General features: G+C 35.1%; 1 protein-coding gene across 1 annotated transcript; it reads right to left on the bottom strand.

The window, feature by feature from the left end:
- Nucleotides 1-7,725: 7,725 nt before the first annotated feature.
- LOC140054848 (alpha-N-acetylgalactosaminide alpha-2,6-sialyltransferase 1-like) lies at nucleotides 7,726-11,257 on the bottom strand. The gene is given in 6 exon segments (XM_072099943.1): nucleotides 7,726-8,549; nucleotides 8,551-8,665; nucleotides 9,144-9,295; nucleotides 9,636-9,753; nucleotides 10,129-10,291; nucleotides 11,174-11,257. Coding segments are annotated over 6 exon segments (738 nt in total). The 5' UTR covers nucleotides 11,223-11,257; the 3' UTR covers nucleotides 7,726-8,408.
- Between the last annotated feature and the right edge of the window lie 996 nt (nucleotides 11,258-12,253).

Below are 12,253 nucleotides of genomic sequence, written 5' to 3'. Positions count from 1 at the left end.
TTCATTTTTACAGAAACCGGTCCTATATATTTGTCTACTTTTGGATGGGGGGGGGGGGGGGGGTAGTTGACCGGGGGGTAGTTGACCAGGGGGTAGTTGACCGAGGGGTAGTTGACCGGGGGGTAGTTATCCTAAGGGGGTAGTTGTCCTAAGGGGGTGGTTGTCCGGGGGGTAGTTGTCCGGGGGGTTGTTATCCTAAGGGGGTAGTTGTCCTAAGGGGGTAGTTGTCCGGGGGGTAGTTGTCCGGGAGGTAGTTGTCCTAAGGGGGTAGTTTTCCGGGTGGTAAACATCCGGGGGGTAACTGTCTAGGGGGTAGGTGTCCTAGAACCACGCGCTGTTATACATAGAAGGATAGGAAACGCGGACGCTTATTCATGGACGCGTAAGAATCCAGGGGATATGACCGGTTGGGCCGCCGACAAGTTGAGCCGCCGGTGATTTCTATGAAACGCCCAGTGCATGCGTCTTTTACGACATTTCGCGTAGTGATTAGGATGGTGTCCTAGTACACAAGTTCATGGTCTTGGTTTATTGGTCATGAAAATAAATAATATATAATTACATATTACAATTAACAACACAGCAAAGGAAAGTAGTAATATTTAATAATTTAATTGTTTTAATCTTTCGAGGAAAAAATTCAGTGCACTCATAATTTTTCTCGCGTGTAGGCCTACCACGTAAAGTCACGTTGTCTCTCAGGACTATACTAATTAATAGAGTATTAACATTCTTCGAATGAGGTTAAATAAATATTATTTTTTATTTACTAATCTTTTAATATAATATTTTATTGAATTTTACAATGTTAATACACAAAATATTTTACTAAAAAACGTGATTTTATGTAATTATTTTACCGAAAAATGGAGTAGGCCTAGTTCATACAACTGCCGACTGAGGGGCAACATGTTTACGTCATTTTTGGCTAAAAACGATCACTTTCGGTGATGTTTTATATTTTGGAATCTACAAGCAAGATTTTCATAATTATTTAAATATAATATTTAATAATATATATAAACTTTTGAATGTACATCGTTATCCCTAATATAAATAGAACGAGCACAGGCGAAAGTTAGCATTTGGCGTTCCATAGAAAATAATGTTTTTCTGGCGGCGGCTCAACTTGTCGGCGGCTCAACTTGGCCTAATCCGAATCCAGCAGCCGAACGACGGCGGGCTCTAGATATGGTTCCCGTCTAATCCCACGTTTCGATGTATCGTGATGATCTGATGTGTTCTCGCGTCTGTGCTCTACCAATTTTGATATTATTAAAATTTTGATAATTATTTTGATAAATAATCATCGTTTGCATTTTTATAGATATTTACAATAAAAGTTTTACCTTACCCACGCCTGAAGGTGGCGCACCTCTTCTAGAGAAAAAGAAATGCGCCACCTTCAGGCGTAGGCAAATAGTAACCCGGATGTGGTTTACACCGCCAACGGAACTGTTGTATCTTCTCCTTTTATTATCTTTGGTGTAGTAGAGTACATATAGCCTAGCCTAGTAGAGTACTACTTCTTAGTACTAAATCTAGGCTAGGGGCACGCCGTAGTCCTGCTACCATAGAATCGACAGCCCTCCTACTACTACTACTAGGCTAATTACTGAGTAGGCCTAGGTAAACATGATTGTAGCATAAACATTTGTGCTGGGCGGTCACGTCTACTGCTATGGAGGAGAGGAAATGGAGCCGGGCAGCGATTTTTTTTTTCGTACATAAGTTGGGGACCCCTCATGAAACGTCACAAAAATAAACATGAATAATTCATCAGTTAAATTTGTTGTTCCGTGTGCACCCAAGCGATATAGTAACAAGAAGTGATTACACGAACAACTGCGATACGATTCTTTCTACAGTAGGCCTAGGATTCACGTGATTACCTTCGCGCACTATTCTTCACACAAAATGTGTCGAGTCGAGGCTAATCGACAGCTAGGCAAGTAAGTAGTAATTCATTGGACATAGCCCAAAGAAAGCTTAGACCCACAAGAATAAAGAATGTGTATAATTTGTGTACTGTATCTTTTTAATTCGACTATTTTATTATCAAACAATATGCATGAACTCAAAGGAACTTTAAAAATGCGCGTATATGAACACATGAGATGGGAAGATTAGACCCACGAGAATAAAAAATGTATTTTTGTGTAATGTTTAATTTTGCTGACTTATTACTCGGATTGTGTCATACCTAACACACACACGTCACACACATACACACCGTACCCACACAGCTACTACTAGAATAGACATGGGTTTAGAGACTAATAATTAGGCCTATTGTTGTATATAGTAAATTATAATGTAAAGTAAGGGCTCTAAACACAGCGTGTACAACTAAACATTTATTCAGAAGAGAGAGAACAATTATGGCACGCCAAAGGCGTCGTTACAACATGCATATATAACACATCCTCCCTACCATTTTAAGAATAGTAAAGACTAGATTCTAGAGTTCTGTACTGTTCTGTAATCATTCGTAATTATAATGTTTCAATCAAAGTTTTCTGTATAATATCTTTCAATGCAATAATGAATAATAAAGTTCAACTAAAATCAACTTCTTGTTTCATGTCTATTTACAAGTCTAGTCTCTTTGGTGGGCGAATATTATTTCTTTTTGGATATCGACGTATGGGTGCAGTTTCTTGTGTAAGAGATGCGCTGCCAGTTGTAACAGGTGTGTCGGCGTTAACATTTCGAGTAAGGTTATCTGATTGTGGAGCGTCTGTTGGATTTAGTATTTCTGGAACATGGTCATCCTGGGTGAATATTTCTGTAGGAGTGACATTCACCATAGTTGGGTGTAGTTGATCAGCATGACGCCTCCATACTGTTCCAAGTCCTGTGTCAACTGTGTAAGATAGTGGACCAGTTTTTCCTTGTATTTGAGCTGGTATCCATTTCTGGTTTGTGTTACGATAATCACGGACCATTACTGATTGTCCGGGTTGAAACTCTCGGATACTGGTTCCACAATGTTTTGCAAACTTCATACGATCTTGACCTTTCAAGACAGTAGCTGTTAGATCCGGTTTCAAAAGATCCAAACGCGTTCGTAGATTGCGTCCGTAGAGTAATTTTGCAGGTGTTTCCTTGGTAAGTGTATGAGGAGTTGTTCTGTACTTAAACAGAAATGTACTCAGATGTTGCTGTAATGAACAACAACTGTTTCCTCTTGCTTGCTTAATGGCCAATTTAAACGTTTGCACAAATCTCTCTGCTAGGCCATTTGTTCTGGGGTGATATGGGGATGATGTGGTATGTCGAATACCATTTGCTTTCATGAAATCTGTAAATTCCTCCGACTTAAATTGAGGACCGTTGTTCGATACAATTTGTCTGGGAATACCATATTGGCTAAACATAATTCGCAATTTCTCAATAGTCAGTTGTGCTGTAGTAGATCTCATTGGATAAACTTCTGGCCATTTGCTATGGGCGTCAACAACAATTAAAAACATAGAGTTCATGAATGGCCCTGCAAAATCTATATGTAAGCGATCCCATGGGGCAGATGGCCACTCCCAAGGGTGTACTGGTGCGGATTTTGGCATTTTGCTTGTTTGCTGGCAACCGATACAAGATTTACAAACTTGTTCAATTTCGCAATCAATGTTAGGCCACCAGATGTAAGAGCGAGCTAAGTTTTTCATCTTAACAATCCCAATGTGTCCATCATGTATTTCATTAAGAATAGCAGCACGAAGTCTATCTGGAATTAGTACTCGATTTCCCCACATTAAACACCCTTGATGGCAAGTAAGTTCTGTAAGACGGCGCTTGTAGGGTGTGTACGCTTCTTGGTCAGGAAGTTTGTTAGTCCCTTTTAAAACAGTATCTAATACGTGTGACAGAATCTGATCTTTCTGTGTTTCTTTCCGTATTTCTGTACTTGATATCGGCAACCTTTCAATCTGGGAGGTGTAGAATGTAGATGCCTCATCGACGTAATCAATCACATCTGTAGGTATAGGCAATCTACTCAATCCATCAGCATTCCCATGAGCGTGCGTGTTGCGATATTCGATATCATATGTATGTCCAGATAGGTAAAGGGCATATCTTTGTAGTCTTGCAGCAGTCATTGCTGGAATTGACTTTTGTGGATGCAAGATGCTTACTAGCGGCTTATGATCTGTCACCAAAGTAAAATGTCGGCCATGCAGGTAAGTATGAAACTTTTGTATTCCCCAATAAAGTCCTAATGCTTCCTTATCTATTTGGGCATAGCCCTTTTCAGCTTTTGTTAAGGAGCGAGAAGCAAATGCAATTGGTCTTTCCTTTCCGTCTGGCATAATATGTGAAAGAACGCTACCAAGGCCGTATGGCGATGCATCACAGGCTAGTTTAACTGTTAGTTCAGGATTATAGTGGCATAGAACTTGGTCTGAAGTTATAAGTTCTTTGACCGCTTTAAAAGCTTCATCACATGAATTTGTCCATTTCCAAGTTTTTTCATTTTGTAAGAGTTCATTCAGGGGTGCGACTATGGACGATAAGTTTGGCAAAAACCTACGATAGTAATTTATTAAACCCAAGAATGATCGCATTTGCTGTTTGTTGTCAGGTTTTGGCGCATTGATAACTGCATGTATCTTGTCAGGGGATTTCTGTAACCCTTTTTCAGTTATCACATGACCACAGTATGTGATGTCCTCTTTGAAAAACTCACATTTCTCACGATTTACTCTTAAGTTGTATTTCTCTAATCTCTCTAAAACTGTGTCCAAGTTTTTTAAGTGTTCCTCAGTTGTTTTTCCGCTGATGATCATATCATCCAATATGCAAGATGTAAAGGGTACATTTTGCAGTACCTGGTCCATCGCTCTTTGCCAGATTGCAGGAGCTGAGGCTACACCAAATGGAAGTCGGTTATATCTAAATAACCCTTTATGCGTATTAATAGTTAACAGTTCCTTTGAAGTGTCTTCCACTTCCATCTGTAAATATGCTTGTTTAAGGTCAATTTTTGTAAATTTCTGACCTCCTGCTAGAGATGCAAAGATATCTTCTATTTTAGGTAATGGGTACTGTTCTACTTTCATCACAGGATTAATTGTAACTTTAAAGTCACCACAGATTCTAACTTGCCCTGACTTCTTCTGTACAGGTACAATGGGAGCTGCCCATTCGCTGTATTTCACAGGGCTAATAATCTCTTGATTTTGTAGTCGTCCAAGCTCTTTTTCGACCTTGTCCCTCATTGAATATGGGACATTTCTTGGCTTGTGGAACTGTGGTTTGCTGTTTTCAGTGATGTAGATACTAGCTTTAATATTCTCCAGTTTCCCCAATTCATCTTTAAAAACAGCTTTATGTTTTTCTAAAATTTCATCCAGACCTTTAGTTGTTGCTTTTGCCTCATCAATGGCTTTTATTTCATGCCAATCTAATTTAAACTTCTTTAGCCAATCACGTCCGAATAAGGCTGGTCCGTTCAATGGAACGACCAATAACTCTGCAAGTTCTTCATGATTGTTAAGACACACTTTAGTATTTAGCATGCCTATTGGTACAATAGTCTCACCAGAATATGTTTTCAACCTAATTGTAGTTTTCTGTAATGGTAACGACTGGAATGCTTTCTTGTAGGTCAACTCTGGAATCAGTGATACTGATGATCCAGTGTCCAATTCCATAGGGATTTTCTTTCCATTTATAGATGCAACCACTATAATTGGCTCCACTTTTGACTTATGATTTGCATATAGCATAGGTTCATAGTTGACTTCCTCTCCCTGTACATACTGTACATTCTTTTTAAGGTTACCAGTGTTAGGCTTTGACACATTATTGTCTTTCTTTTTCTTCATGCATACTTTTTCTAGATGTCCTTCCTTGGAACAGTAATTGCAAACAGTATGTATGTGCCTGCAGCGATCAGCTTTATGGCCTGTATTACCACATCTGTAACAGTGTGTAGGCCTAGATGCTTTACTTTGTTTATGACCTTGGTGTCTTTTAGATTGGTAATTTTTTGTAGTAAACTTATTTACATTGCTCTCACCTGTAGTATTTGGTGTCCTTGTTTTCTGAAATTCTGTAGCATCACGACTTGCTGTTTCCATAGCTACAGCGGTTTTAATTGCATCATCTAATTTAAGGTCATGAACCGCCAGTAAACGTTTCTGAATGTTCTCTTGACGCAACCCGCAGACGAAAATGTCTCGCAGTGTCGAGGTCAAAGTGTTTCCGAAATTGCAATGAATGGCTAACCTTCGTAGTTCAGCAATGTATGAAGCAATGCTTTCCCCGCTATGCTGTTCTCTTTTGTAGAACCGAAATCGTTCAGCGATTTCCGATGGCTTTGGGCAAAGATGTGTCGTGAGCTTTGTAATTAAATCTGCGTAAGACAGTGTCGCTGGTTTCTCCGGTGAACACAAATTCTTTAGTAGCGTGTACGTTTTCGGTCCGATGAGTGCAAGCAATGCCGGTACCTTCCGATCATCATCGACCTTGTTGGCTACAAAATATTGATCTAACCGTTCGGTATACGAATCCCAAGCTTCTAAAGATGAATCAAATTCTTCCACCTTTCCTATTATAACTGCCATGCTCATCTTCGTCGCCAAAATTTATGTTGTATATAGTAAATTATAATGTAAAGTAAGGGCTCTAAACACAGCGTGTACAACTAAACATTTATTCAGAAGAGAGAGAACAATTATGGCACGCCAAAGGCGTCGTTACAACATGCATATATAACACCTATAGTATTAATAGAAACTATAATTTTAACACGTAATTCTTTAGTAATAAATTATATTAAAAACACCATAAACAAAGGCTGATTATTTCGACAATCCACACAAAACGCCGCTATTCTTCTATGAAATCGCACGCGGCAACAACAGCGGAGATAGGCCTAGAATCGTACCGCACTTGTGTAATCACTTCTTGTTGGTATACGCTTGGGTGCACACGGAACAAGAAAATTTAACTGATGAATTATTCATGTTTATTTTGTGACGTTTCTTGAGGGGGTCCCCAACTTATGTACGAAAAAAAAAATCGCAGCCGGGCAGCAGGATGTGCATAGGCTATATAATTATGTTATTATGGTTTTATGCTTATCCAGAGAGTTACGTAACTCGTCGTAAACAAACTATCCCTTTTAAGTTTTAAACTTATAATATATACGACGTTAATACAAACTTTATATCACGTATACAGGGTGGCCCTTGGTGAAAAACAAAATTATGCTAGGCGCCAGCACACAATTGTATTATTCTAGATACAATTATTTCATTATTATTTGTAACTAAATCTTGTCGTACCTGAGGGCGGTAGGGGTATGTAACACAAAAGAAAAATGTTGTGCCCATGCAATTCTCATTACGACATTTAAAGACGAATCTGTCCTGATCTATAGATATCTTTAAGCAACTAATAAGCTGCTTATATGTTTTCAAAGAAAACTGCTTTTAAGCAATTCTATATTAATATTTTAAATATGATGTCATTTAATTAAAATTACATGACATCATATTTAATATAATAATAGAAAAACACGTTTATACATAATCTGTTACTATTATAAGGTTAGATATTTAATTTAAATATTAAAAAAAGGCCTAAGTTAAACCTTGATAAAACAGACATTTTAGAATATATACTTCATTTTATTTTATTTCACTATACTATTAATAACGTATAGAGTGGAGGAGCCTACAGTACATTAAAGCATATAGCTTGTAGTGAATAGGCTCCTCAAAACAAACATATACAAAATAAATATTACAAAATTAGGCACTCTAAAAAACAATTCCAGAGTTTAGGTCCAGTATATACAAAGGTGTTCATTTTAAAATTGGTTCGAGTGAGTGGCAGGTAATACTGATCTTTTTGTCTTGTTTGATGAGTGTGATATTGTTTATTTTGTGTGAATTTATTAGATATTATGATATTATATATAGATTTAAGCCTTAAGAACGTTATTGAAAATAAAAGTTTTACAAACACAGTTTGAATATTTGAAACGAAGTCAATGACTTCTTCACTAACATTGCACAATACATAAGATAAACTGCAAACCCAAAGTCTGTAGTCATTTATGTATGTATAGGCCTACAACATTAACATTATTTCAGTTTAAAATGTAGTCTGAATACTGCATGGAGAAATAAATTGGGAACGGAGTAACATCACGCAGGTATAAGTTCTATACTTATTTTTCCATGGTTACCGTGTTTGAAGTTTAGCATGTTTCGCTCTTCGGTGTCGCATTAATAATTAAGTCGTTGAATCGAACTATTGTATATCAACTTTAAATTGAATTTAAAAAAATGCATCAACGCCACTCGATAGTAAGAAAGCAACAAATGGCAATGATACAGTATTAGTTAAATATTAAACTAATGATATAATACGGCTTTTGCATGTGCAGGCTACTTCTAAAATTTAACATCTCGCTTGTACCAATTAATGATGCCCTCTTTGTCTAACGCTTTCAGAATTTCAATCTTTCGGTTAAAGTCATGCCCACCATTGTACTTATATCTTTCATATTTTAAGTCGTAATAGTGAGCAGAATAATTGTTTATTATTACCCATACCGTACACATCAACAGAGTCACATCCACAATGGAGTGCTGACATGAACATCATACCGCCAGTTGTTGGCCGAAAGAAACGCTTTCTTTGAATCCAACTAAAAAGTTAAACATAAAAAAAAAATAACTAGGATTATCTTAAATGAAATGTATCCTGTACAAAACAATAATAGGTATTCAATAAAATGAATGTACATTATTAGTAACAAAAAAACACAAAGGAATTTAATAAAAAAATTTGTATAAATTATTTCAAAAGGGCTGTGTGATTGAGTGGCGTATCTGATTGGTCGATGGAATGCCACATCTCGTGGTCGATCTCCATGGTAAATAAACTGAATCACCGTTTACATTAGAGATCATCTAATTAATTTCAGAACATAATTGGTTATAAGATAATCAATGGATATTCTTTTATCATAATGCATTATTATAAAAACATGAATTCTATTTCACATAAGGTGAAAAAAAGTACAACATTACAATAAGAAAATACATTTCAATTGGAAAAATAAAAAACAAGATACAAGAGCAGCCGACAATTATTTTGTTCTATATGAATTTAGGCCTACTTACATTTTGTTAATGTAACGAACGAAATCCGGATGAAGTATTCTCATATTGTTTGCATCAGTAACCAACTTCAGCTTTGGGTTAGGCCGTCCAATAGCATCTTTTATATAACTGTAGTCTAATCTTCTGCACGGTAAGAACACATACATAATTCCCTGACGGAAGAAACGATTTGATTTACGACGTTATTAATATTGCGATCAAATATTTTATAGAAATATAAACGTTTAAGATGTATTATTGTTGATAATGGTTTCTTGAGTGGAAATAGATGATCTAATTGTACTTCAGTAATTTCTTTGATATTCCGAATATTACAAAACATTTATAGGCTACATTTAACTTTTAGTATGTCATTTTTGGTATAAAATGAATACATTTTTTTTTCTAACTGCATGCAAATAATGAATATTACATTAGGCCTAAGCCGTGCAAAACTTAAACTGAATAACAATTGATTCTCAAATGCTCTATTTCGTCGTCATCATATGTTACCTTATCTCGTGGAACGTCTTCTTTACTTGTGTGTGTTAGTGATCGGTCCATCATTACGTAATGTGTAGTTTTATTACCTATATCTTCTTCAAATCCTCTTCGAATTGCGTGGTTCACACTTATAAAAAGAATAACAATGATCACAATCAGAATGAGACCAACATTGAAGCGTTTGGTCTGATCTACAGTAGGAAAAAACTAAATGTGGTATTTGTATTTTCTAAACGAATCACAACAATGTATAGAAATAATTAACATCTAAAAATTAGTTAAAGATGATACCAATTTATTTCACAGATAGATAATAGGCCTATTTAAGAAATATATTTTTTTTATGCACACAGGCCAATGTTTATTGCCGCCATGCGAGAATGGTTGACTTAGCTCTTGCAGGCTCAGTTCAGATTCTACTATATAAATATAAACACCGTATCCCTTGACATGCCGTACTATAAGAATTACTACTCTATAGTTTTATTACTAAATAAATTACCGAAATACAAGATCATGTCCGTCTATTTCTTTTCCAAGCTTAGAACCATTAAGAATACCACCATTGCCAATAACAGCACAGCTTAAACATGTCGGTTTCTCTTTACTAGAAAATTCTAATATACTGTCTTCATGAGGTAGCTTTGATAGTATTTCTTGCAGATCTACAGTAAAAACATAAGTTGTTTTATATAGGTATAAGCTATTTATGATTGTTATCCTTCAGTAAGCGTGTGGTGGTACAAAATAATATGTTACGGCTATTATAAAAACCATATTGTCCCCCTACAAATATTTTTTTTCCACATTTTTGTGTTGAATAGGCCATTTTCATGTCTCAACAGTTACTCGCTTTGACAAAAGAATGGATCGGAACAAAAATATTTACCTGAATGAAAAAACTGTAATTTAAAGCAATACTGTAGTTTTAAAATAATGTTCGCCTTGAAACACATTTTTTTAAATATGCCATGTTTATGTTCAATAATAGTAATATTCACTTTTGACAAAAAATTTGATCGAACACAAACTTATTTACCTGAAAAACTGTAATTTAAAGCAAAAAAATATTGTCAAATTGACTGACAATTTTTGTTGCTTCTTTTTAAGTGAAAACATTATATTTCCCGTTTTTTCTGCAGAAGTGATTAACATTATTAAAACTACAAAATAACCTATTCAAAGTCTTATTTATTAATCTTTTTTTAGGGATCGACAATATATCATATTAATGCTTGAGATAAACTAATTTGATAAATAATACTAGAAAATCTAAAAATTATTTAAAATGTCATGATTTTTTTTATATTTGATTTGTTTCGATACGGTACGATACACAAAGAAAAAAACAGATATAATTTTTATTGTAGACCTATATCAGGAATTTACAGCCTTACCATTATCATAATAGTTTCTTGAAATTCGTAGAATTGGAAGATTCCAGGTTAATGATCCTAAAAGTGTTTTCTATCGTCATCGTTTTTATACGGGTACGTGTAAAAATAGATTATGTACGGTAATTCTTACCTTTGTACGGTAATTCTTACCTTTGTAAGACAAGTCAGTACCGTTATAGCCCTTTAGACCATAAGGCATACCAAATGCATGCAGTCTTTTATACTCTGCATTTGACATCGCGCCCTGATGCATCGCCATGGTGATACTTGGCATGAACTTACTCGATGCCCAATTACTCCCCAAGAACCTTTTCTGAATGGAGGTTGCGCAAGTCTGAAAAAACATTGTTGAATCAGTTGATAATTATTAATTGCTTATTTAAATATATATATATATATATATATATATATTTACGTTTTTAAGTGCATAATGAATGAAATGAATTATTGTCAAATTATTGTACATTGATGTTTTATTTATGTTTAAATTATAATGTTATAAAAGAAAATAGTGGCTTCAGTGTTTACGGCTATTGGCTTGCCTTAATGGAAGTCTTAAATGTTTCTTTGTTATTTGTATTGGATCTAGTACATGATTTTTTTTTTATTCTGGAATTGACATTATTTGGCAATAGGAGTGTAATTGTTTTAATATTTTTTTCAAAACTTGCATAATTTAGATGATGACATAATTATACTGAACAAAATGAAAAATAGATGCAAAGTAGACAAAGACAATAAGCTACACTATATTGTATTTGATATGAAAATATAGGTTAAAGGCAAGATAATTATGTTGTTACTTTGAATTGCACTGAAGTTTTACACAGAATTTGCATTATGATAAACGTAAACTTTATATGAGCAATGTATATATGATTCAGATATATTACAGTATGGTCATCGTCAATGTCATTGTAACATGTCTGTGAGGATATTCATGATGAACCCTATTTCAGATGAGAAATCTGTAAAACTACAAACGAATACAACACAGACGATAATAAAGTCCATTAATTTTACATCTTGTTCACCCGATTCTTCTAACGTTATTCAAACTCTATCTGATTGTTTCCAATTACTGTGTCAAAATTTCAACATTGTAGGTCTAAATTTCGACATAGCTATTTTCATATTGATTGTATAATGTTTATACTCATGTGGCAGGATTAGGCTTTCGTACTATAGTAACTATAGATACATGCTATCAATTTCTCATTTTAAATACAA

The sequence above is a fragment of the Antedon mediterranea genome, chromosome 7 (genome assembly GCF_964355755.1).
Source record: "Antedon mediterranea chromosome 7, ecAntMedi1.1, whole genome shotgun sequence".
Lineage (NCBI taxonomy): Eukaryota > Metazoa > Echinodermata > Crinoidea > Comatulida > Antedonidae > Antedon > Antedon mediterranea.
The sequence above is the reverse complement of the archived record's forward strand: the minus strand, read 5'-3'. Positions and strand labels throughout refer to the sequence as shown.